At 38.9% G+C, this 25,980-nt stretch overlaps 1 protein-coding gene across 1 annotated transcript; it reads right to left on the bottom strand.

Moving 5' to 3' along the window:
* Window positions 1–598: 598 nt before the first annotated feature.
* On the bottom strand, window positions 599–21,301 carry LOC309834564 (lipase member M; the record flags this gene model as incomplete). The annotated part of the gene is made up of 9 exons (XM_082673506.1): window positions 21,140–21,301; window positions 17,557–17,674; window positions 9,841–10,039; window positions 8,354–8,463; window positions 7,077–7,213; window positions 6,796–6,942; window positions 5,416–5,487; window positions 4,023–4,094; window positions 599–844 (listed from the first exon to the last, which is right to left on the bottom strand). Exons 1-9 carry the CDS (start codon window positions 21,284–21,286, stop codon window positions 599–601), a joined length of 1,248 nt encoding a protein of 415 aa, XP_082529632.1. The 5' UTR covers window positions 21,287–21,301.
* Between the last annotated feature and the right edge of the window lie 4,679 nt (window positions 21,302–25,980).

The following is a 25,980-nucleotide window of genomic DNA, read 5'->3' as shown; positions in this document are numbered from 1 at the left end:
AACCCGCACCCGCGGCATTGGAAGGCGAAATCTTAACCACGGCACTGCCAGGGAAGTCCCTTCTTTTTCTTTTTTGGTTAAAGCAGCTTGGCTTCCTGAGGTAGTGTTATGTATCTGTAGCAATAAGGTGAAAACATCTAGCTTATTTTGTCAAATTCAACAACAATCCAGAGATTTAAGATCTGTGACCCCGATTTGTCATTTTATTTTATTGTTCCAAAAATGTGGCTCGTAGACAAAAAAATAAATGTTTTAAGGAAATTTACCTGAATGACATAAAGAATGTCTAGATAATTTCTAGCTGTCAGGTAAAACCTACCCTTCAAGATGGCAGAACACATAATAGCACATGAAAAGTATGTTCACCCAATGAGTAATTTAATTAATTGAAAAAATTAAATGCCAGTTTTAGTGCCAAAGGTAGAAAATCTTAAGGAATGTATACTGTATTTCTGCCTTCCCTTCTACTAATATGGTAGGTTTCCAATGCTGGAAATCTTTAAAGTCCTCCATTCATGTACGCCGGCCCCATCTTTCATGAGGTTTTTCCTAAGACTTGTCATTATCAGATGCTTCACAAGCTGACACTGACAGCTCCCTAGGAAATACTTGTCTCTTCCTGCTTCATCAGACGTATTATTTCATTGTACATACGGTGAGGAGCATCCAGACCCCAGATGAAATCCACGTGAGCCCATTCAGGAATGTTCTTATGGTAGATGATGTTGGTCACCTCGGAGAGCAGTATTCTCACATCTTCTGGATTTGAAAGCCAGTCCTGACCCCCAGTCCACATTGCTGTAGGGACTGTCATGTCTCTAACTTTGTACCTTGCAGGAGCTGTCTAGAATAAAGGAATAGTTTTTAACTGTAGATAACATTTGGACTTCCAGACTCATAATTTACTTTTCTAATAAACACAGTAAATATGCCTTGTGTAGTAATGAAAGGTGTGTGGGCACTAAAGCCATATAGAACTGCATTAAGAGTTTCTGCTCCAACCTCTACTTGAAGGAAAAAAATTGACTTAGCCTCACTGAACCTCAGTTTCTTCATCTGCGAAATGGGGATGATATCTGAAATAATTTACTAGATGAAATGAGAAAACATCTCAATTGCCTAGCACTTTAGGCGTTACATGTTCAATTCTTTTCCTTCCTATTAATAAATACTTAACACACAAAGTGCCTTTTAAAAGTTAACGCTCCTGTCTTTTTCAAAGATAATTTCACAAACTTTCATGAGGCCAGATTTGGAGATACTCTACAGAGAAAGGCAAGAGGATGGGACCTACTGAAAAGGACTTGGGTGTTCACAGGGGTTTTCTGTCCTAACAGAAAGCCCTTGGGGCACACCCAGCTTGACTGTGTCTCCAGAAACATGGGGAAGTCAATGGCACTGGAACTCAGGGAGTTGGATCAAGAGGAGATAAAAATTAGATTCAGAGTCCAGTCCCACATCACCCAAAGAAGGTTATCTAGGATTCCTAATTCTTGAGAACTTCCCTTATTCAAACAGATCTGCTAGATCAAGCTGGCTGACTGAGAGCCCTTGAGGTTAACCAACACTCAGAACTTTCAACAGACATGTCAAGGTCCACTTCTCACTCAGGAAATCCACCTGGAAGCCGGGGTTCCAATCCCGGCAGTCCTTGTTTCTCTTTGTGGCTTTTAAGAATTTGAAGTTATAGCGTCTGATACTGTGAGTTATAATAAGACATATGTATGTGGTCTTCATCCACATTTGTGGTACAGAGCTCCTAATAACCCTCGGAGTTTCCTAAGTGACAGGAGCCATAAAGGTGTGTTTTGTGACGTTAATGAGGTGATTTTTTGAACAGGATGGGGGCTGAGCTCCAGAAGTGGAGCCAAGCAAGTGATTAGAGAGTTGGAAATTTCAGTCCCATTCATGACCTCTGGAGAGGGGAGATGGGCTGGAGATTGAGTTCAATCGCCAGTGGCCAATGATTTAACCAGTTGGACCTCTCTAAGGAAGCCTCCACAAAACCCCAGAAGGACAGGGTTCAGAGCCTCCAGGTTGGTGAACATGTGCAAATGTGGGGAGAGTGGCCCCATGGAGAAGACATGGAAGCTCTGCTCCCCTTCCCTTGCTCAGTGCGTCTCTTTTATCTGGCTGATCCTGAGTTATATCCTTTTATAATAAACCAATAATCTAGTAAGTAAAGTGTTTCTCTGGGCCAATCTAGCAAATTAATCAAACCTCAGCCTGAGAAGGGGGTCATGGGAACCTCTGAATTATAGCCAGTGGGTCAGACACACAGGTGACAGCCTGGGCTTGCGATTGGCATCCGAACTGGAGGATAGTCTTGTGGGTCCGAGCCCTCAACCTGTGGGATCTGATGTTATCTCTGGGTAGACAGTGTCAGAATTGAGTTAAACTCTAAGTCACCCACCTGGTGTTGGAGAATTGCTTGTTCATGTGGAGAAACTCCCCTCCACACACATATACTGGAATTTGGTGGTCAGAGTAGAGTAACTTAGATACGAAGTTTTTTATAGAGTAACTTAGATACGAAAGGTTGGAATATTCGATGGAGCCTGTAATATGTTTTTCTCATCTAACAGGTGAAAAGACTGAACTGAATGTCAGGTGTAGCTCTAAGGCTCTGTGAGTCTATGACACCTTTTTGCATGTGTGTTTTCTCTTTCTTTCCATGACCATTTTCTGGCACCTGATCTGCACAAGTCACTTTCTCTCTAACTCATGACCTTAAATGTTAATAAATTAAATCTTATCTTGGAACTAGGATGCTTTCTCTAAAGATATATTTTAGGAAACAATGAAGAAGGATCTTAAAAATGTAGCTGGTACCTGTGATTGAGGGTTTGCTATTCAGAGGCACGACAGTGGTCTGTGCAATTTCCGAGACTTTTATATCTAGATATACAGAAGTACATCTACAGAAGTGGATGTTAAGTGTGATATGAGACTCTCAAAGATTAGCCTGTGTGTGTTTTCTGCTCCCTCCAGCTTTATGTGTGTAGTCAATATTTGCTTACATTCTCATACAAGCTAACCAATAATCTTCAGTGAAGGTTTTATGCTTAGAAAAGTTTAATACTCATTTCTAATTCTCCATAACTTTTGTTTTAAATTTTATTCCACAACATTGATTACACACATAGATTTTCTTGGGTAATATTGTTTTATATTTTTCACTTGCAAATTACAGATTCATTAAAAGTGTGACCAGGGAGAACTCTTACATGTAATCTAGTCCAGTAATTTTTATTTTAAAGAGAAAGAGATTGAGCCCTGAAGAATCAAAGCAGCCTACAACTACTGAGCCTGCCCACCACAACTACTGAGCCTGTGCACCTAGAGCCCGTGATCCGCAACAAGAGAAGCCACAGCGGTGAGAAGCCCACGCACCGCAACAAAGAGTAGCCCCTGCTCATCTCAACGAGAGAAAGCCCTCGAAGAGCAACAAAGACCCAACACAGCCAAAAAAAGAAAAAGTCTCTTGGCTAAGCTTTGAACTTTTCCATTTTCAAATGAAGTCGAACCAGAACTAATTACTTTTTACTTGAATTCTTTCTTTTTCATATTCTTTTCCATTGTATTCCCTGTGCTGTATAGTAAGACACATTGTTGTTTATCCATGCTATATATAATAGTTTGCATCTGCTAATCCCAAACTCCCAATCTATCCCTCCCCCATCCCCTTCCCTACTTGGCAACTACAAGTCTGTTCTCTATGTCTGTCAGTCTGTTTCATAGATAAGTTCATTTGTGTCATATTTTAGATTCCACATATAAGTGATGTCATATGATGTTTGTCTTTCTCTTTCTGACGTACTTCACTTAGTATGATGATCTCTATTGTCCATCCATGTTGCTGCAAATGGCATTATTTCATTCTTTTTTATGCCTGAGTAGTATTCCATTCTACTTGAATTCTTGTATTTTACTCCTATTTCTAGAATAAACGGCCAGTATAACTTCCCTCTCACACATTTCAAAAGGATATATTTTCAGCAGATGGTATTTGCTTTCGTTACCTGATTTCCTTTTTCCAGATTCTTGGTCTCACTGCCCCAGTCAAATGCCTGAAGTTCCCCAGAATTCACTGCCTAAAAGGAAACAAAAATTTACATGACATTCAAATGTGTCACGGGATAACGGTGGGAGGAGGGGTGAAAATGTGCTACCAAGTCTGCAATTGTGAGGGAAGCAGAGAACAAAGGCTGAGGCTGCTCTACGGTTCAACTTTAGGATAATCTTCGGGAGAGTGTAAAGGTAAGAATAAGGTCCTTTCAGGGAGAAAAATGTGCTATAGAAATACTTGACCACCATATTATACAACTCCAAAAAGTGTATCCCCATTGTAGTCTATGTAGGGGGATATCCTGCACAACTCTGTAGGCTACAATGGGAGAGCAACCCCGAGAGTTGTGCAACGTGGTGATTCTGGGAGAAGATGACCAACATTTAATCCAGTGTAGAATTCTTGTTTGGTTTTGATTATAAAATCTCTCTCTCTCTCTCTCTCTCTCTGTGTGTGTGTGTGCCTCTCTCTCTCTCCCTCTCTCTCTGTCTCTTTCTCTCTCTTTCACACATGTACTAAAACATAACAATGACATTTGAAGAAAAATTTGACTAGGTTCTAAGTTGTTAGAAAAACAGATAGAACCAATATTTATGATTCATAGGTGTCATCATCACTATGAAAACTTTTTGCTCGAGTTAAAAGTCACTTTCTTTTTTAACAAAGTTGTAGTTTTAGTAGGCGAGAATCTAAGGTTAGTGATGCTTAGCTCTCTGTCCTATGTACATTCTTATTTCCACAGCCAATTGGGGTCACTCTATAGTATCATCTATAATGAGCAATATTAGGTTCAGTGCTTCATCACATGTGAAAGAATAATTAGCAGTCACATTGTCCTTGAACTAATTCTGAAGGAACCCACCACACAGTGCCTAGAGACAGTTCCTGTGACTGGTAATCAGGACATTCTCTCCTGTGACCTCAGGTGAAATCTGCGGCACAAAGGACTCCTGTGAAAATCTCCTTGGGTAATTAGGTCCACATTTGCATTTTTATGACTACTTGGCCACACTGTCTTGCTGGAAGTGCCGAAAGGAGAATGTGGAAACTGATCTCCAGCCTCATCTTTGAGATGGCTAAAGACTGAGAAAGGTCTCACTTGAACCATCTGAATTCACACTTTTAAGGTCCACTAGAGATGTCCTAGGGCCAATCCTTTCCTCCCATATCCTGAAAAGTTTCAGTGTTCTAGATCAAGCTCACAGTTGAAAAAGTGTTGACAGAATCACAAGTCATCTTGGAATAAATGTGAACTAACCCCTGGGCTGTCCAAAGGGCCTCCCCTAACTATTCCAGGCAAACTGCACAAAGACCCTTAACAAAGACCACAAATTCAGCATCCTTACCTGGCTCCAGTGCAGGATATTTTGCACAGATGTTCCAGCAGGTGTGTGAGCGACATATACATTTGCTCGGCTCTGTAATAAAGCATGAGTAGTTTGTGGGACGTGGAAAAACTCACAAGATGTGCACCTTGTCAAGACCAAATCTACAGGTTATCAGACTAAGAAATGGGAACATCATTAAAGTATCAGCAGTTATCTATGAAACAGGAATATACACATGCACATAAGTAAAAAAAATGCCACTAAATGTATCCTATATTCTTCATCAGAGAAAAGCTTCTCATTAGATATCTTGACTTCGTCTTTTAAAAAACTTCCTTAGAGTAATTAAAGATGAAGGCTCAGGAGCTGGGCCTGTATTCAAATCTCACCTCTGCTATATAACTGTTAGGTGAAATTGGGAACATTACTTAATCCACTAAGTCTAATCTATAAAGTGGGAATATTGATAATACCTGTGTCATAGGGTTGTTACGGGGACTAACAGCCTGGCATATAATAAAATGCTTATCAAAAGGTAGCTATTATTCGTATCATTAATTAAAGAGAAAAAAATCCTCAGGAATTAAAAACATGCTCCTCCAGCTGTTGGCAGATATCTCGCTCGCTGTCTGGTGTCCTTGGGGGTATTCTTCCCTCTGCAGAGAGCTGCTCTGCCCAGTATCTCCCGATTACTGGTGTTGTCTGCATTAAATGACTAGTTGATATGGGGGTATAAAGACCCAGCCCTCTGATGCTAACTTGGGACAATTCTGAAAGGTCATCCCATTTTCACAGGTCCCTAGAGGATCAACTGAGATTCCCACTGGGACTGCATCACAGCTGGACTTTTTTTTAATCCACCAAATCCCATTTCCTTCCCTTCTCTAGATGTTATCCCAAGGACCTAACCCCAACTCATTCTGCACATGAATCTCCATCTCACAGTATGCTTCCTGGGGAACCCACTGTCACACTCACCAAGTTGTAGCTATGCCTTAGCCAAACCAAAACTCCCAGACAGCCTATCACAGGACTTAAGCTACAAACGGGAAGCACCCCAGTAGAAAGAAGAAGTAGGTGACGCATGGCAGTCTTCTCTTTTGACCTCTGGGTTCTAATCATATTTTTTTGCATCTGTTGATTCACTGTAGTAAAGCTGCTTTCAGACCTCTTCGATCTTTAATCTATGAAGTTAATGTGTAGTCATGCCCTTGTGTTAACCTTGACTCAGACCATGTTGAAGCGTTTTCCACATATTATTACGATTTGAAGAAAACGGAGCTTCTTGGAGTATCGTTTTTCTAAGTCTTCCCTGGCATTAGCTCACCCTCAAGGAGTGAGACTCATAACTCCTCACTTTGCTTTGGGACAGTGAGAATTCACTAGGCTCTCACTTACCATGTTCATGTTGTTCGTGTTAAATCCTCCCAGGAGTAACATGATGTTGCTACAGATCTGATCAATAATCACCTGGCCGCAAAGGTAAATAACAAACAGTCTGAGAAATCTGGTCTGGTAGAGAAATTCTTTTTTACCAAACAATCCCTGTAAAAATATGAAATGGAATAGTCATTACATTACAGTCAAAAGAAGTGTCTCTAATGTAAAAGTGTATGTCCTAGCAAATGGGTTGGAAAACTCTTGTGCATAGACAAGGAATTTTCTGAGGAGTCACACACCTTGATCATCACATCTGGCAGCAACAAAAATTTGGCCCCAGGGCTTTTTGCATGTTTAACAGTAGCTATGGGTGCTAAAGCAAAATACATTCTTATTTTCTGAGCCAGCCCTGGCATGGTGGAAAACGCAATAAAGCCTGCAAAAGAGAAATATGTCAGCATGGATATTGAATATCCTAGAACTAATAAAGTGCTTATTTTACTTTTATCAAGATATTTCAGCAATTACATGTGACTGTGTTTTAACTCTCCTTTGAAACTATAAGCTCCTCGACAGGGAAAAGCAACAGCAGCAACAAATGCTCTGTGTTCCCTCTGACATTTAGATACTTGTTGCCCAGTACTAGGTTCTCAGTGAATTATTAAATTAAATTAGTCAGTCCAATAACATGGACTTTGAGAGGTAACTATATGTTAGACACTTTGCAGGAGTCTTTCATGGTTCTTGTTTAATTCTCAGATTCTTGGGGGTATTTTTTTTTTTTTTTTTTTTGCGGTACGCGGGCCTCTCACTGTTGTGAGAGCACAGGCTCCGGACGCGCAGGCTCAGCGGCCATGGCTCACGGGCCCAGCCGCTCCGCGGCACGTGGGATCCTTCTGGACCGGGGCATGAACCCGTGTCCCTTGCATCGGCAGGCGGACTCTCAACCACTGCGCCACCAGGGAAGCCCCTTGGGGGTATTTTTAATAAATCTTTACAGTGAGAGAAATCGAGAGTTAAAGAAATAGTCTTGTTTATTGATAAGAAGCACGTTCTGTAACATAATGGGTGTTGAGATAGCAGAGTTTTGCTTGTTTTCCTGGATCTCTAACTTTTCCGGAACCCAAATTGGAACATAATCTAGTGGACAAGTTGTCTAATGAACTGGATTCCAACTCTTATTTCTGCCATAGACTAGGTATGGGACACAGGTTAAGTCAAGGTATAGGCTTCTATACCTGTAAAATAGAGACTAATTCTCCCAATTACAAAGGGACAATCTCTTTGGAGCCTTTGGGAGGAAAAGGCTATCATATACAGCCAGGGCATGCCCACTATATTTGAAATACTATGTGTCTATTTCAAAAGAGCCTGTGTACTCTCTGTTTAAGCTGATATTTGCAGGTTGTGGAGAAGGGTGCGCAGAGAGAAGCTAGAATCCCGCGACCCTGAAGGGGTATATCTCCGGATAAGGCCAGATCAGAGAGACGTGTGCGACCCCTGATCCCAGGCTTGGCTGTGCGCCATTTGCTCACGTTTCTTCTGAGTATACAAACCTGATTTTTTTGGAACCTACCCATGGTGGTACCCTGTGAATAGCCGACATAATAGATATTTTCCTGGCCCGTTTTCTGCAAAATAAAGTCTATGACTGCAGGAAGGTCAAACCTAGCCATCTCATCATAACTGCAAGGGGAAAAGACAAATTATATGAGAAATTATAATCAGAACAAACAAAAGCAGCCCCCATGGTTTACAAACAATGCCTTGAATTGTTGACCCCATCAGCTTGTTACTGTGCCCCTTACAAGACTCAGAATGGACTTGTTTCAAACCTGTGATGCATGGGTGCCTCTGGGGTCACAGGCTGTTAGCAAACTGCTGTTTTCTCTAGATATTATCATAGAGAAATAACCATCTTAATGAACATTTAGTGAGCATAAGCTCCACCTGCTGGTGGAGGCGTCCTCTTAGTCTATTAGCAGAACAGCACAGGGCCATTCAGATTCTTTATATGAAAAGTATTAAAGATGCTGCAGGGGCCTTTCTCTGGTGAAATGGATAAAGAGAAAGTTGAATATCAATAGGTAATTTAAATAAAAACACTAAAGAACTTTTGTAAGAGTGTGAGAGATGTGTTAATCAAATTGATGGTCCCTAAGGCTTATTAGTTCCTCGTATATTTTTAATACTGCCTGGCCTCGTCTCCTTCTGGGGGTACTAGTCCTTTCCTTGTCATCACTCAGGGAAGAGTTAGTCCCAGGATATTCATCTGAAAGGAAAGGAACCTACACTTCTCCCATTCCAGTCTCAATCACCTAACACCAACCACTATTCTCATCCCATTCACCAGACTAGCCTTCTACTTGGGGAACCCAATTTACATAATCCAAAGAATCACTAGTCAGTTAAGCCAATTGGGAGATATTATGTTGGGATCCTGATGAGCCAACCAAAGTAAATTATCTACATACCAGAAGCCATAATTCTTTTTTTTTTTTAACATCTTTATTGGAGTATAATTGCTTTACAATGGTGTGTTAGTTTCTGCTTTATAACAAAGTGAATCAGCTATACATATACATATATCCCCATATCTCCTCCCTCTTACGTCTCTCTCCCACCCTCCTTATCCCACCCCTCTCGGTGGTCACAAAGCATGGAGCTGATCTCCCTGTGCTATGCGGCTGCTTCCCACTAGCTATCTATTTTACGTTTGGTAGTGTATATATGTCCGTGCCACTCTCTCACTCGTCCCAGCTTACACTTCCCCCTCCCCATATCCTCAAGTCCATGCTCTAGTAGGTCTGTGTCTTTATTCCCGTCTTACCCCTAGGTTCTTCACGACATTCTTTTTTTTTTCTTAGATTCCCTATGTATGTGTTAGCATACGGTATTTGTCTTTCTCCTTCTGACTTACTTCACTCTGTATGACAGACTCTAGGTCTATCCACCTCACTACAAATAGCTCAATTTCATTTCTTTTTATCAGAAGCCATAATTCTTTACCCAGTTCTCCCAAAGCCATCCATATCCACCTCCACTCTCAAGATTTTCATATACCTGAAAGCCCAGAACTCATCTTGGTCTATGGAGAGGGTCTTGTGTTTCCGAGACCAGGTGTTTCCCCTGCTGTTCCCTAGCCACACATCAAAACCCGCATCCGCCAGAATGAAGCCCAGGCTGTTGTTGGGCAGGTTGGAAATCCAGCTGCTGGCATCTCCAAGCAGGCCATGCTGCAGTAACACCACAGGCCTGGGACCTACAAAGAAGGGAATTTCAACAGCGTGAAGCATTCTACGCCTTTCTCGTTATCCCTTAAGGTGCGAAAGATTTCAAGTTAGACAAACCTGTGCTCGAATCTTGATTCATCTGCTTGTTAGCTTGATTATCTTGGCCAGTAACTTAAACTTTCTGTGCCTTGATTGCCTCGTGAAAAAAATAGTATTTTTGTTATGATTAAATAAAATAATACACAAGAAGCAGATGGCACAATGTATGGACACCAAGGGGGGAAGCGGGGGTGGGAGTGGTGGTGGTGGTGGGATGAATTGGGATATTAGGATTGATGTATATACACTAACATGTATAAGATAGATAAGTAATAAGAACCTGCTGTATAAAAAATAATAAAATTCAAAAAAAAAAGCAGATGGCACAATGCCTGGCACAGAGAAAGAATCAATAAAGTTTGGCCTCTATTGTTGCTTTTGTGTAGTTATTATTATGACTAGACATGTCTGGGATCAGAGAAAATTGGAAGTGCCCCAGGAGGTAGTATAATATAATGATTAAGATAATTATATATAATAATAGCTACTATATATTAATAAAAAGAAATTATGTTATTATATATTAATATATTATTTATATATTATAGAATTATACATAAATATATGTGTATATATTAATGTTACAATATAAATAATATATACTATATAACATTTCTATTAACATAAAATTAATATACAATATAAAATTAATATATATTATATAGTATTATAGAGTATATATACTTATTGACATACTGTTAATATACACACATATATACACACTTATAAAAATACATATATACACAAATATATTATATATTTGCTATATTAATAATAAATAAACATATATTATATATAATTATTAATATTGCCATATATATAAAGATATGTGCATATATATGTGTGTATATCTATTACCACATATATACATATATATGTGTATATATGTTAATATTACCATATATATACATATATATGTGTTTGAGTGTATACATATATATGTGTGTGTGTGTGTGTGTGTGTATATATATATATATATATATATGTATATGTATATATATGTAATGGTTTGATGATTACGGGCCCTCATGTGAAAAGGACCCACAAGCCAACCTGATAAAATAAAAGTTTAAAAAGTATTATTTTTTTAAAAAATTATTTATTTTGTTTTTGGCTGTGTTGAGTCTTCATTGCCGCACGTGGGCTTTCTCTAGTTGCGGCGAGTTGGAACTACTCTTTGTTGTGACGTGCAGGCTTCAAACTGCGGTGGCTTCTCTTGCTGCAGAGCACGGGCTCTAGGCGCAAGGACTTCAGTAGTTGTGGCTCGCAGGCTCAGTAGCTGTGGCTCACAGGCTCTAGAGCACAGGCTCAGTAGTTGTGGCGCATGGGCTTAGTTGCTCCGCGGCATGTGGGATCTTCCAGGACCAGAGCTCAAACCCATGTCCCCTGCATTGGCAGGAGGATTCTTAATCACTGCCACACCAAGCAAGTACCTAAAAAGTCTTTTGTCACAAGCTTATAGACATCTTTCAGTTGTTTTCAGGATGAATTTCACTGGCCCTCTTTTTTTCTTAACATCTTTACTGGAGTATAATTGCTTTACAATGTTGTGTTAGTTCCTGCTATATAACAGAGTGAATCAGCTATACATATACATATATCCCAATATCCCCTCCCTCTTGCGTCTTCCTCCAACCCTCCCTATCCCACCCCTCTAAGTGGTCACAAAGCACCGAGCTGATCTCCCTGTGCTATGCGGTGCTTCCCACTAGCTATCTACTTTACATTTGGTAGTATATATATGTCCATGCCACTCTCTCACTTCGTGCCAGCTTACACTTGCCCTTTCCCGTGTCCTCAAGTCCATTCTCTACATCTGTGTCTTTATTCCTGTCCCACCCCTAGGTTCTTTAGAACCTTTTTTTTTTTTTTAATTCCATATATATGTGTTAGCATATGGTATTTGTTTTTCTCTTTCTGACTTACTTCACTCTGTACGACAGTCTCTAGGTCCATCCACCTCACTACATAAAACTCAAGTTCGTTTCTTTTTATGGCTGAGTAGTATTCCATTGTATGTATGTGAGCATCTTCTTTATCCATTCATCTGTTGATGGACACTTAGGTTGCTTCCATGTCCTAGCTATTGTAAATAGTGCTGCAATGAACACTGTGGTACATGACTCTTTTTTTTTTTTTTTTTTTTTTTTGTGGTACGCGGGCCTCTCACTGTTGTGGCCTCTTCCGTTGCGCAGCACAGGCTCCAGACGTGCAGGCTCAGCAGCCATGGCTCACGGGCCTAGTTGCTCCGTGGCATGTGGGATCTTCCCAGATCAGGGCACGAACCCATGTCCCCTGCATCGGCAGGCGGACTCTCAACCACTGCACCACCAGGGAAGCCCCATGACTCTTTTTGAATTATGGTTTTCTCAGGGTATATGCCCAGTAGTGGGATTTCTGGGTCATATGGTAGTTCTATTTAGTTTTTTAAGGAACCTCCGTACTGTTCTCCATAGTGGCTGTATCAATTTACATTCCCACCAACAGTGCAAGAGGGTTCCCTTTTCTCCACACCCTCTCCAGCATTTATTGTTTGTAGATTTTTTGATGATGGCCATTCTGACCTGTGTGAGGTGATACCTCATTGTAGTTTTGACTTGCATATCTCCAATGATTAGTGATGTTGAGCATCTTTTCATGTATTTGTTGGCCATCTGTATGTCTTCTTTGGAGAAATGTCTATTTAGGTCTTCTTCCCATTTTTGGATTGGGTTGTTTGTTTTTTGATATGGAGCTGCATGAGCTGCTTGTATATTTTGGAGATTAATCCTTTGTCAGTTGCTTTTTTTGCAAATATTTTCTCCCATTCTGGGGGTTGTCTTTTATTCTTCTTTATGGTTTCCTTTGCTGTGCAAAAGCTTTTAAGTTTCATTAGGTCCCATTTGTTTATTTTTGTCTGTATTTCCATTTCTCTAGGAGGTGGGTCAAAAAGAATCTTGCTGTGATTTATGTCATAGAGTGTTCTGCCTTGTTTTCCTCTAAGAGTTTTATAGTGTCTGGCCTTACATTTAGGTCTTTAATCCATTTTGAGTTTATTTTTGTGTATGGTGTTAGGGAGTATTCTAATTTCATTCTTTTACATGTAGCTGTCCAGTTTTTCCAGCACCACTTATTGAAATGGCTGCCTTTTCTCCATTGTATATTCTTGCCTCCTTTATCAAAGATAAGGTGACCATATGTATGTGGGTTTTTCTCTGGGCTTTCTATCTTGATCCACTGATCTGTATTTCTGTTTTTGTACTAGTACCATACTGTCTTGATTACTGTAGCTTCGCAGTATGGTCTGAAGTCAGGGAGCCTGATTCCTCCAGCTCTGTTTTTCTTTCTCAATTGCTTTGGCTATTCGTGGTCTTTTGTGTTTCCATACAAATTGTGAAATTTTTTGTTCTAGTTCTGTGAAAAATGCCATTGGTAGTTTGATAGGGATTGAGTTGAACCTGTAGATTGCTTTGGGTAGTATAGTCATTTTCACAATGTTGATTCTTCAAATCCAAGAACATGGTATATCTATCTATCTGTTTCTATCTTCTTTAATTTCTTTCATCAGTGTCTATAGTTTTCTGCATACAGGTCTTTTGTCTCCTTCAGTAGGTAGGTATTTTATTTTTTTTGTTGCAATAGTAAATGGGAGTGTTTCCTTAATTTCTCTTTCAGATTTTTCATCATCAGTGTATAGGAATGCAAGAGATTTCTCTGCATTAATTTTGTATCCTGCTACTTTACCAAATTCATTGATTAGGTCTAGTAGTTTTCTGGTAGAGTCTTTAGGATTCTCTATGTATAGTATCATGTGATCTGCAAACAGTGATAGCTTTACTTCTTCTTTTCTGATTTGGATTCCCTTTATTTCTTTTTATTCTCTGATTGCTGTGGCTAAAACTTCCAAAACTATGTTGAATAACAGTGGTGAGAGTGGGCAGCCATGTCTTGTTCCTGATCTTAGTGGAAAGTGTTTCAGTTTTTCACCACTGAGAATGATGTTGGCTGTGGGTTTGTCAGATATGGCCTTTATTATGCTGAGGTAAGTTCCCTCTACGCCTACTTTTGGAGAGTTTTTATCACAAATGGGTACTGAATTTTGTCAAAAGCTTTTTCTGCATTTATTGAGATGATATATGGTTTTTATCCTTCACTTTGTTAATATGGTGTATCACATTGATTGATTTGCATATATTGAAGAATCCTTGCATTCCTGGGAGAAACCCCACTTGATCATGATCCTTTTAATGTGCTGTTGGATTCTGTTTGCTAGTATTTTGTTGAGGATTTTTGCATCTATGTTCATCAGTGATATTGGCATGTAGAAAGCTGGAGTAGCAATTCCCATATCAGATGAAATAGACTTTAAAATAAAGACTATTACAAGAGACAAAGAAGGACATTACATAATGATCAAGGGATCAATCCAAGAAGAAGATATAGCAAATGTAAATATTTATGCACCCAACATAGGAGCACCTCAATACATAAGGCAAATGCTAACAGCCATAAAAGGGGAATCGACAGTAACACAATCATAGTAGGAGACTTTAACACCTCACTTACACCAATGGACAGATCATCCAAAATGAAAATAAATAAGGAAACACAAACTTTAAAGGACACATTAAACAAGATAGACTTAATTGATATTTATAGTACATTCCATCCAAAAATGACAGAATACACTTTTTTCTTAAGTGCTCATGGAACATTCTCCAGGATAGATGATATCTTGGGTCACAAATCAAGCCTTGGTAAATTTAAGAAAATTCAAATTGTATCAAGCATTTTTTCCAACCACAATGCCATGACAGTAGCTATCAATAACAGGAAAAAAAACTGTAAAAAATACAAACACATGGAGGCTAAAATTTATGCTACTAAATAACCAAGAGATCACTGAAGAAATCAAAGAGGAAATCAAAAAATACCTAGAAACAGATGACAATGGAAACACGACGACCCAAAACCTATGGAATGTAGCAAAAGCAGTTCTAAGAAGGAAGTTTATAGCAATACAATCCTACCTCAAGAAACAAGAAAAATCTCAAGTGAACAATCTAACCTTATACCTAAAGCAATTAGAGAAAGCAGAGCAAAAAAATACTCCCAAAGTCAGCAGAAGAAAAGAAATAATAAAAATCAGATCAGAAATAAATGAAAAAGAAATGAAGGAAATGATAGCAAAGATCAATAAAACTAAAAGCTGGTTCTTTGAGAAGATAAACAAAATTGATAAACCATTAGCCAGACTCATCAAGAAAAAAAGGGAAAAGACTCAAATCAACAGAATTAGAAATGAAAAAGAAGTAACAACTGACACTGCAGAAATACAAAGGATCATGAGAGATTACTACAAGCAACTCTATGCCACTAAAATGGACAACCTGGAAGAAATGGACAAATTCTTAGAAAAGCACAACATTCCAAGACTGAACCAGGAAGAAATAGAAAATATAAACAGACCAATCACCAGTACTGAAATTGAAACTGTGATTAAAAATCTTCCAACAAACAAAAGCCCAGGACCAGATGGCTTCACAGGCGAATTCTATCAAACATTTAGAGAAGAGATAGCACCCATCCTTCTCAAACTCTTCCAAAATATTGCAGAGGGAGGAACACTACCACACTCATTCTACGAGACCACCATCACCCTGATACCACAACCAGACAAAGATGTCACAAAAAAAGAAAACATTGGCCCTCTTTTTGAAGAGACGGTTAGAAATCTTTTTTTCCTTCATGGCTGGGAGATTTCCTCCTTAAAGAGGCCAACGGGTGCTGCAAGAACAACATCAGACACTAGAGGGGAGTATTCGGCACCGACTGGACCTTAAAGGCTGATACCTTGAACTCCAATTGCCTGGGCAATGAGTGAACAGTCTAAATAAACAGGACGTGAGAAAACAAAACTCCTTCCATGAATAGGCGCTGCAGGTGACCCCTAAGCTTATGAACTGCCACAGTCTTCCGATTTGTGGAGCTTAGTGAAAAAGTTCTGTGTCTCCAGGCTATACATGTATTTATATAAAATTCATTCATTCATTCCACATATATTTATTCACACCTGCCACGTGCTTGGCACTCTTTTAGGTACTTTTTATAGCCTTGAACAAAATCGATAAATTTTCTGTGCCTTTTGAGTTTACATTCTGGTTGGGAGAGACAGATAATAAACAAACAAGCAAATATCTATCATATCAGTGGTGCTATAAGGAAAATTATGCAGGATTAGGGGCTAAATTTCAGTAGCTGGCAAGGGCTTACAATTTTGAATAGGGTGGTCGAAGGAAGAATGGGAAAGGAAGGCCTGAAAGAGGGGCCAAGGCAAACTGCGTGGATATCTGATGAAACAGTGGTGCAGAAGGAGAACTGCAAGTTCAAAGGCACTGAGATAAGGGCATGCTGGACATATATAAGGCATGGCTGTTCAGCTGGTGTAAAAATAGCTGGTTTTCAAAAAGTTGCACAAATATAAATTGGAATAAAATAGAACCCTGCAACTTCTTTATACCAAAGCCCAATAGCATTCACCCAGCTTTTTCTGGTCCTGGGTAAGAGCATGGGCTACACTGGCTGACAAATCTTAATTTGAGTGCAGGTTTTGCAGCATACTAGCAAGGACTAGCAAAGACTCTCTGGGCAAGTTACTTAACTTCTGTGAGTGGCAGTTTCTCAGGATTATTGTGAAACTTATATGAGACTAATACAAATAAAGCAATTAGCACTGTACCTGGCATACAGAAAGAACGCAATAAAGAGTTACATTATCTGTACACATGACAGATAATGTAGTTGCTGCTTATAAACATAGAGCTAGAGGATTAAAAGGAATAGAGCCAAATAGAGATGAAGGATGGGCAATAGTGTACTATTACACTTTAATAGTAATGAAGGTGAATTTCTTAAAAGCCAACAATAGCCAAAAATCCCATACAGGAAAAAAACAGGATTATATGGAAACACGTACCAAAAATTTTAAATGTACACATAGTGCCCAATTCTTTAAAAGACTTTAGTGAAAAGCTGGGCAATGTCTTAAATATTTAAAGGGCTGTCTGGATGGGAAATATAGAGTGTGCTGGGGTGGGCGTCAGATGCCATGGCAGAGTCTGCATTCTTCATGAGCAAGGGTTGGCGTCATCTGCTTAAGAGATCACCAGTGGATATTCTAGAATATCTATATTGGAGGGGTTTGGGGAATGAATTAAATACGAGAAGGGATCAAGAAACGAACTTTTCTTGAAGGTGTTTTTTGAAAAGCAAACACTATGTTTATTTGAAATAATTGGGGATAGGGCAGTGGTGATGGGGACGGTGAGGTAGCTGAAGGCATCTTTTGGCTGGAACAATGGGCCCAGTCTGTACCAAGAGCCCAGGCTCCCTCTACACACTCAAATCACAAGGAGGTGTTTAATGTAGGAAGGATTGCTATGTTGGGGTAACGTAGGGTGAACCATACCTGTCTTCTTAAGTTGCACTAGGCCCTGAGGAATCCTGTTAACAGAAAGGATATACCCATCTTCTGTTGCAACTTCATACTCCTCACAGGGATAACCTTTATGTTGGATGATTTCACTCTATGGAAAAAACACAATTTTTTTTTGAATTCAGTTCTGTATGGTTATGTTCTCAATGATTAAAAGGTAAAAAGTAGATTCCTTGATGCTGGAAGAGATAGACAAGAAATTCCTTACTTTTCACTAGCTAATTATGTTATTGTAAAAAAAATTAGCAAACCCTCGCCAGTGCTCATTTTCTTTATCTTTAATGTAGAGATTGAACTAGAAGGGTAGTTCTTAATGTGGGCTCTGGACCAAGAGCATAGCATCACTTGGGCACTTGGTAACAATAGCAAATGGTCAGTCTCCACTCAAACCTATTGAACTGGGAACTCTGGGGCTGGGGCCCAGCAATTTGTGTCTTAACAAGCTCCTTAGAAAATTCTGATGCACTCTAATATTTGAGAACCACTGGAAAAGAACACTGATTCCAAAACCTCGGTGTGTGTCAGAAACATCTGGGACACTTAAACATAAATATTCCTGGACCCACTTCAGGTTAGGAATCAGGCAATTCCAGTGCAGCCAGTGGGACAGGACAGCTTATGAGAACCCCTGGTCCATGTATTCCTTAAGGTTCTTTTCAGCTCTAAAACCACAGACTCAAGAGCAGTACAGTCATTCCTCAGTATCTGTGAGGAATTGGTTCCAAGACACCCCATAGATACCAACATCTGAGGATGGTCAAGTCCCTTACATAAAATGGGGTAGTATGTCAGTCCTCTGTATTGGCGAATTCCACATTCACGGATGTGGAGGGTTGACTGTAGTTCTTAACACTTTTAGGTTAAGGATCCCTCAGTGAATTTGAGGAAGATATAGAAATGGATATACACATGGACACACTATATACTTTCAGTGGTTTCAGATTTCCTGTTTCCTATATATGGACTCCTGGTTAAGGACCCCTACTCCATACAGTTGTTACATACAGAAACTCTTTGTAAAATATAAAGCTGCTGGTCTTCCCTGGTGGCGCAGTGGTTGAGAGTCTGCCTGCCAATGCAGGGAACACGAGTTCGTGCCCCGGTCCGGGAAGATCCCACATACCGCGGAGCGGCTGGGCCTGTGAGCCATGGCTGCTGAGCCTGTGCGTCCGGAGCCTGTGCTCCGCAACGGGAGACGCCACAACAGTGAGAGGCCCACGTACCATAAAAATAAATAAATAAATAAATAATATATATATATATATATATATATATATATATATATATATATATAGCTGCTGCGATCTCCTCAGTATCCTCAGTTTCTTGCCTACTGCAGTTACTTAGAGAAGGAGGGAATTATTTCTACTAGCTGCTGCTTTTAAAGGAACAAAAGAGGAGAAAGCTAAATGCCCAGTGTAGTATACAAGACAAAAGGGCATAATAGTTAAGAGAAAGGCCCTGGGGTCTCGCTGCTTGGGTTTTTAAATCCTGGCTCTCACACTAATGCATAAACTAACTGTGTGATCTTAGGAAATTTAGTTAACTTGTCCCTATTCCTCAGTTTATTCATCTGTAAAGTAGGTATACCAGTGGTTTATACTCCTTGGGATTATTGCAAAGAATGTAAAAAGATAACGCACGTATGACACTAACAAGATTGGCTGGCACATAGTAGGGACTCAAGGAGCATTAGCTACTACTATAATTAAAAATCACCCCCACCCTCCCTTTTAAGTAAATCCTATTCACCTTTCAGAATTCAGGTTAAGAAACCTTTCTTCAGAAAAACTTTCCTAAATTCCCTAAGTCCCCCTATTTTATGTTTTCTTCTTTGATTTCACTTCTCTTGTGATTAGTTTTGAGTGATAGGAATTGAGTGTCTGTCTTCTCTGCTGGATTGTAAACTCCATGAAAACAGGGCACTTAGATCTCTCTGTAACCTCAGTGCATAACACAGTATCAGGGCCAAATAGGTGCTCAACTAACACTAGCTAGAAAAATACCTGAATGAGGACAGTTGTATACCAAAATACAGAATAAATTATATCCATATATATTAGTACTCAGAGTCAAACCCATTCAGACTCTAAGCACTTTTTATTCTACTTCATTTAATTTACATGAGAGATTACAAGAATTTTCTATCTTACTTTGCCTCTCCATGTATGACTGCTAACTAGCAGAGTCCAATTCATTGGATTTTAGTCTTAGAGCTCCTGAAGCCCAAACAGTGTGTAGGTGCTGGCCACACCCAGTGGGTGAGGCCCAGGGAGATTGGCTCTACCTACAACTAAAGAGATCCCCTTCACTTAACAACCTAGAGGAATTTGTATGGAAACGGCCCTTAAGGATCTACACCAATTTGCTAACTATCTGGACAAACCATCAAAAGACAGTCAATAGTTGGAATGGTCAAAAGAAACCTGATATTTGGCATTCATGTAGATTCAGAATATTTCTATAGCCTGTCAGAGTTTTAGAATTCATTCAAGGAGGCTTCTGTAAACAAGGTCTTAAATCTGTATAAAAGCATGTTAAATCTATGATAAATGTATGGAGCATGAACATTACACACAATCACCTCACTCAGCTGGAGGTAGCCTCTCCTTCCCTGGGAGGGTTTATTGCATAGTTGTCACAATTATAAGCTTTGTGTTCTGGCAGACTCCGGATTTAAATTCTAGCTCTACCACCTACCAGGGGTGTGGCCTGATTTGAGTTGTTTAACCTCTTTAATCTCAGTTCCTTGATTGGAAACATGAGTATGGTCCTATCTGTGGAATAGGGCAGTGAAGATAAAATCAAAAGCTTTTTCTGACCTATTGAGATGATCAAAAAAAAAAAAAAAAAGAGAGAGATAAAATCAAACAGTATCTCTACAGCTTTCATCACAATGTCTGCTATGGGATAAATATGACTATATGGTGGACATTGTTACAATTCAACTAAGAATGTGAAAGTAAGCCAAAAAGTGTTCTCTGAGATACCTAGAAATTTCACTTCATTCATGAAATTTACTCATAGGAGGACCTCTCTAGCATTCATAGGGGTCCTTTTACTTCTAGACCACAGAGTTACCAGCTCAAACCAGGATTAGATAGATTAGGGTGGCACAGGGTGTTACTAGAAGTGACTGTCCTGAGAGTATGAAAGGAGGTCTAACATCTTTCTAATATTGGAAGAAGTAGAAAAAGAACAGAAAGCACAGACAACGTGGAAATAATCATGGGTCTGAGCTTGACCCAAGATACTGCAATGATTTAACCGCTCCTGGAATGAGCCTAAGAATTCAAGAAAAAGTTAAACTGTGTTTGAAGCTCAAAGGGATTAAGTCATTTGCCTAAGTTTACTGAAATTGTTGAAGATGAACCCATGTTTACCCACACCCAACTTAGTGTTCTTTCCAGTACAATATGTTAATTTACAACTATGTTCTACTAACAGAAATCACCACCACATATAAATATAATATATAATGCAGATAATACACAGAGACAAACAATAACATGTAAGGTACTTTGTTTCCCCCCAAATATGGAAAATCCCAACTTACAACATTCATGAATGCTTCTGGGTCCACAGCTTTAGCTGGCATATGTCCTGAATTCACATTTCTCTGGAACAAATGTGCCACCAGAATCAGAAGCCACATCTCGTTTCTGTGTGAAACAATCCACTCTCTTGACAAGATTTTTGACATGGTCCAACATCTGCATTTATCTGTTCTTTGTAATATAACAACTGATTCTAAAGTCAGAAGAATCTGTAGGTTTAAAAACTCTTTCATATATTTTCCAGCTGTAATTTCTTCTCCAAATTCCGAAGCAAAGTAAACAAGCTTGGTTGACAGGAACAAAAGAACATAAAGTAGAATTGAAACAACATCCAGGATGTCCCAGTACTATCTGGCTCCGCCCACTCCCTCAAACAGCTTGGTGTGTAGAAAGAACTTTCTTTGATGCAACCTGGATTTATGTGATATGATACAACTCATAAAATCCCTGTTCATCAACAGGTAATATGCACCATAGGAAGCATCATTTTCTTTTTTTCCTAGTTCTTTAAAAAAAAAATTGTTTTCTTGGAGTATAGTTGATTTACAATGTGGTATCAGTTTCAGGTGTTCAGCAAAGTGAATCTGTTATACGTATACATATATCCACCCTTTTTTAGATTCTTTTCCCATATAAGCCATTATGGAGTATTGAGTAGAGTTCCCTGTGCTATACAGTAGGTCCTTATTAATTATCTATTTTATATACAGTAGTGTGTATATGTCAATCCCAATCTTCCAATTTATCTCCCCCCTTTATCCCCTGGTAACCATAAATTTATTTTTTACACCTGTAGAAAATTGTAACTCTATTTCTGTTTTGTAAATAGGTACAAATATCATATGATATTGCTTATATGTGGAATCTGAAAAAAAGGTTACAAATGAACTTTTTGTAGTTCTTATCTATCTTTTATAGGTAGAAAGGTATGAAGTCTGCAGAAAACTTTATGACCCTTTAGAGTCACAGTCTGGGGCTTCAATGATCACTGACCTTTGGCTGAAGGTCAATGTAGTGATAAGCATTTTTACTTATCAAGAAGGTCAAAAAATTTTAGGACATTTTCTACTTTTAGTTATGGGTAAGAACATTGATTGGAAGAAAATGAATCTTCCATGTTTAGGCCATTTCTAGGTAGCTCAGCTAAATAGACATGAAACGTTTTATTTGGGTTTGTAATCACTAGTTAATTGCTGAGAGATTACTTTGATGGATACCTGGTCATTAAATCATCTGCAATAACTAAAAGGAGTTGCAGCCTAGTTATTTTCATGAACTAAATGCCCCAATTCAATCAACTATGTGGCCATGTGAGCAATTCCTTAGCCTCCTAATATTTAAGCAGGCCAGGAGAATAGTTATTGTCATTTTAAGTAAAGAATGTGTTAGAATTTAAGAAAAAATACTATTTAAAGTAAAATATTTCTTTACTTTTACATCAGCTCTTCAGAACTGAGCTACCAGCAGCCACACTAATCGAGAGACTTTTGGAATGTGGGTTGGTGAAGGAGGTGAAGCCAGAACAGGAACGGTGAGTCTGTGTGTAGACAGCCGCCCACACTCTCAAGCCTCACCCACCCTGGGCCGCCTGCATAGATGTCATGAGGTGAGCTTGCAGCTCTCATCTGGAGCAGTCTCAACATTCCCACCACTAGCCATCTGATGTGTGCTAAGGAGTAGCGATCTGACCTACTTTAGGAGAGCAGAGGAAGCCTTTGCCCAACACCTGGCAGAGCCCCAGGTCCTCAGCCCCCACTGAGCTCACTCCGAAGTGATGCAAAATAAAATTTGGGAAAAGAACTTGGGCTCCCAGTGTTGACATTTTAGGATTTTACAATGTTCATCAGCCAGACATATACACACTACTATATATAAAATAGGTAAATGACAAGAACTTACTGTATAGCGCAGGGAGCTGTACTGACTATCTTGCAATAGCGTATAATGGAAAAGAATCTGGAAAAGAATACATGTATAATATACATATATGTGTGTGTGTGTGTGTATATATATATATATATATATCTAACTGAATCACTTTACTATATACTTAAAACTAACACAACATTGTAAATGAACTATACTTCAATTAAAGAAAAAGTTACATAGCCAGAAGGAAAGAAAATCTCATTCTGCCCTTTCATTTTCATTTGGGAAGATATGTTAAAAAGCCTTGCCCAGGGCTTCCCTGGTGGCGCAGTGGTTGAGAGTCCACCTGCTGATGCAGGGGACACGGGTTCGTGCCCCGGTCCGGGAAGATCCCACATGCCGCGGAGCGGCTAGGCCCATAAGCCATGGCCGCTGAGCCAGCACGTCTGGAGCCTGTGCTCCGCAACGAGAGAGGCCACGACAGTGAGAGGCCCACATAACGCAAAAAAAAAAAAAAAGCCTTGCCCAATATTACCTAGCTAGATTGTGGCAAGGCCATAACTAAAATCCAGGTGTTCTAATTCATCATTGAATATTATTAACGCATTTGAATAAAATGTAACATTTCCATGTTCTACATTCAAGGACAAAGGCTCACCTACGATCGAAAGCAATTACATCAGTTTCTGTGAATTGTCTCTTTAAAAGTTCTCTCTGGATTTAAAATTCAAAACAATTCTCAATAATTTCATTATAAATTTGGGACATATAATCTCACATTGTTCCAATATATTCAGGTAAGGTCAACTCTCACTTTACGTTTTCCCTTGATGTCATCCTTAGTATTAGAAAAGTTTCCTGAGTACCTTGCCAGACTTGCTCATAATGTGCTGATACAAAACTAGAGTTTAATTTCCTCTTTGTTAAAATCATAAGATATCTTAGATTATGGGTCTTCTGTTATTAAAAGCTTATAAAAGTTTTTTCTTTGCCTTTTATGTAATCTGCCTAAGAAGCAAAGATTCTATGTCTTATTAAATATTTCCTGTACTTCATACTGTCGTTATCAGATCTTTGCTTACTTAGAAAAACTAAGTCTTTTCAGTAAAAGAATGGTTTTTTAAGAACTTGTAATTTTCTGTATTTGCCTTTCAAACCTTAAGTAACTGGATATACGGATACGCATTACACCAATGTCACGCCTCCCCCCAAATCTATTTAAAGAAATTACCTAGTATTAAACAATTTTAATAACATTTGCATTTCCTAATTTTCCATCAGACATGTATATTATTTTTATAGTATGAATAGTATTGTTTCATTATAACTATAAACATAAAGTTTATCACCACATAGCCTTATGATAAGTCTTGTACAGTATGTAGTTAATAATTTCCCCTTTGCTCCACCCCAATTCTGATTTGCTGGATTCTGTTTCCAATGTGCAGAGCTTCTCCATCCCACACTGTTGATGACACGCTTTGACAGTCTGGGACCAGGTATTCATTACCTATAGCAGAGTTTCCAGGAATCTTTTCTTGGGGGAGGAGGAAGTGTCAGCGTGTGGAAGATATTTTTTTTTTAAAGTGCTAATTTTGATGATGCTTACTGAGGATGCATAGTATTCCAAATAAATTAACTTTCTCAGCTCAGTTGACTGGTTTGGTTAGGAGAGCAGTTGGCACACAAAAAAAAATTGGTGCTTTTATTTATACTTTATATAATGTTTTTAATGATTGCACAATATTGTTTTCATTATTATTATTATTTGGATTTGGATTGGCTCTGTGGGAGATGTGATGATTCTGATGAAATTTTTGTTTGTTTTATTTTAAAAGTGACTGAAGTTCTGATGGGACTAAAACCCTGTCACACCTTGACACTGGCTACGGAAAGTATTTCTTAACCTATCAAGAATACCAGCGATCTGTTTTCACTCTACCCCAAAGCACTTAAATCATGTTAGAACTCTAAAATGTAATAAGAACCACATCAATATCTTGTAATCTCTAAATGTCAGATTAAAATATGAGTGGAGAATGGTGTAGTAAGTCAATGGAAGCTTTTAGAGAACTGATATTTCCCCCTAGGTCCGTATACATGTTAGAGATGGTATCAGCACAGAATTCAGCTTTGGGTGAGACTAGGAGTTCATTCAAATGAATGAATCCTAACTGAGCGCTTTCTGTTTTCAAGTCCCCTTGCTGAAAGCAATGAAAAGTTAAAACATAAAGCTAAAACTTGGAAACAACTTAGAGGTACTCCAGTGGGTGAATGTTTAAATAAACCGTAGCCGATCCGTACTGTAGGATATTACTCAGCAATAAAAAGGAACAAACATACAGGTTAACAATTTGGATGGATCTCAAGGGCATGGCTCTGAGAGAAAAAGCCAACATCAAAAGGTCACATATTGCGTGATTCCATTTATACAACATTATAGAGATGAAGAACAGATTAGTGGTTGCCAGGGGTTAGGTTCAAGGAGGGATGGGGGGTGATGGGAGTGGTTGTTGACTATAAATGGATAGCATGAGGGAAATTTTTGTGGTAATGGACAGCTCTATGTCTTAATTGCAATAGTGGTTACACAGCCTACACATAAGATTACAGTGAACTGTACACACCCACACACACGCTCGCACGCACACGTGCACATGAGTGCATATAAAACTGGTGAAATCTGAATAGACTCTGGATTGTATCAAGGTCAGTTTCATGGCTTTGAGAGTGTGCTATAGTTATGTAAGATATTACCTTTGGGGGAAACAGTGAAGAGTACGTGGCACCTCTCTATACTATTTTTGCAATTTCCCATCAATCTATATCATTTCAAATAAAAAGTTTTTAAAAAGTTAAAAGATAAGAAAGACGTCACTCCTGTCCTCTTCCTAAAATTTATTAGGAAGATAGATTTACACAAAACTCTTCCATGCGATAATTCTGGAACATAACAAAAAAGATTTATTAA

The sequence above is a fragment of the Grampus griseus genome (assembly GCF_964374135.1).
Source record: "Grampus griseus genome assembly, chromosome: 16".
In the NCBI taxonomy this organism is placed as follows: Eukaryota; Metazoa; Chordata; class Mammalia; order Artiodactyla; family Delphinidae; genus Grampus; species Grampus griseus.
This window is presented reverse-complemented; position numbering and strand designations above follow the sequence as displayed.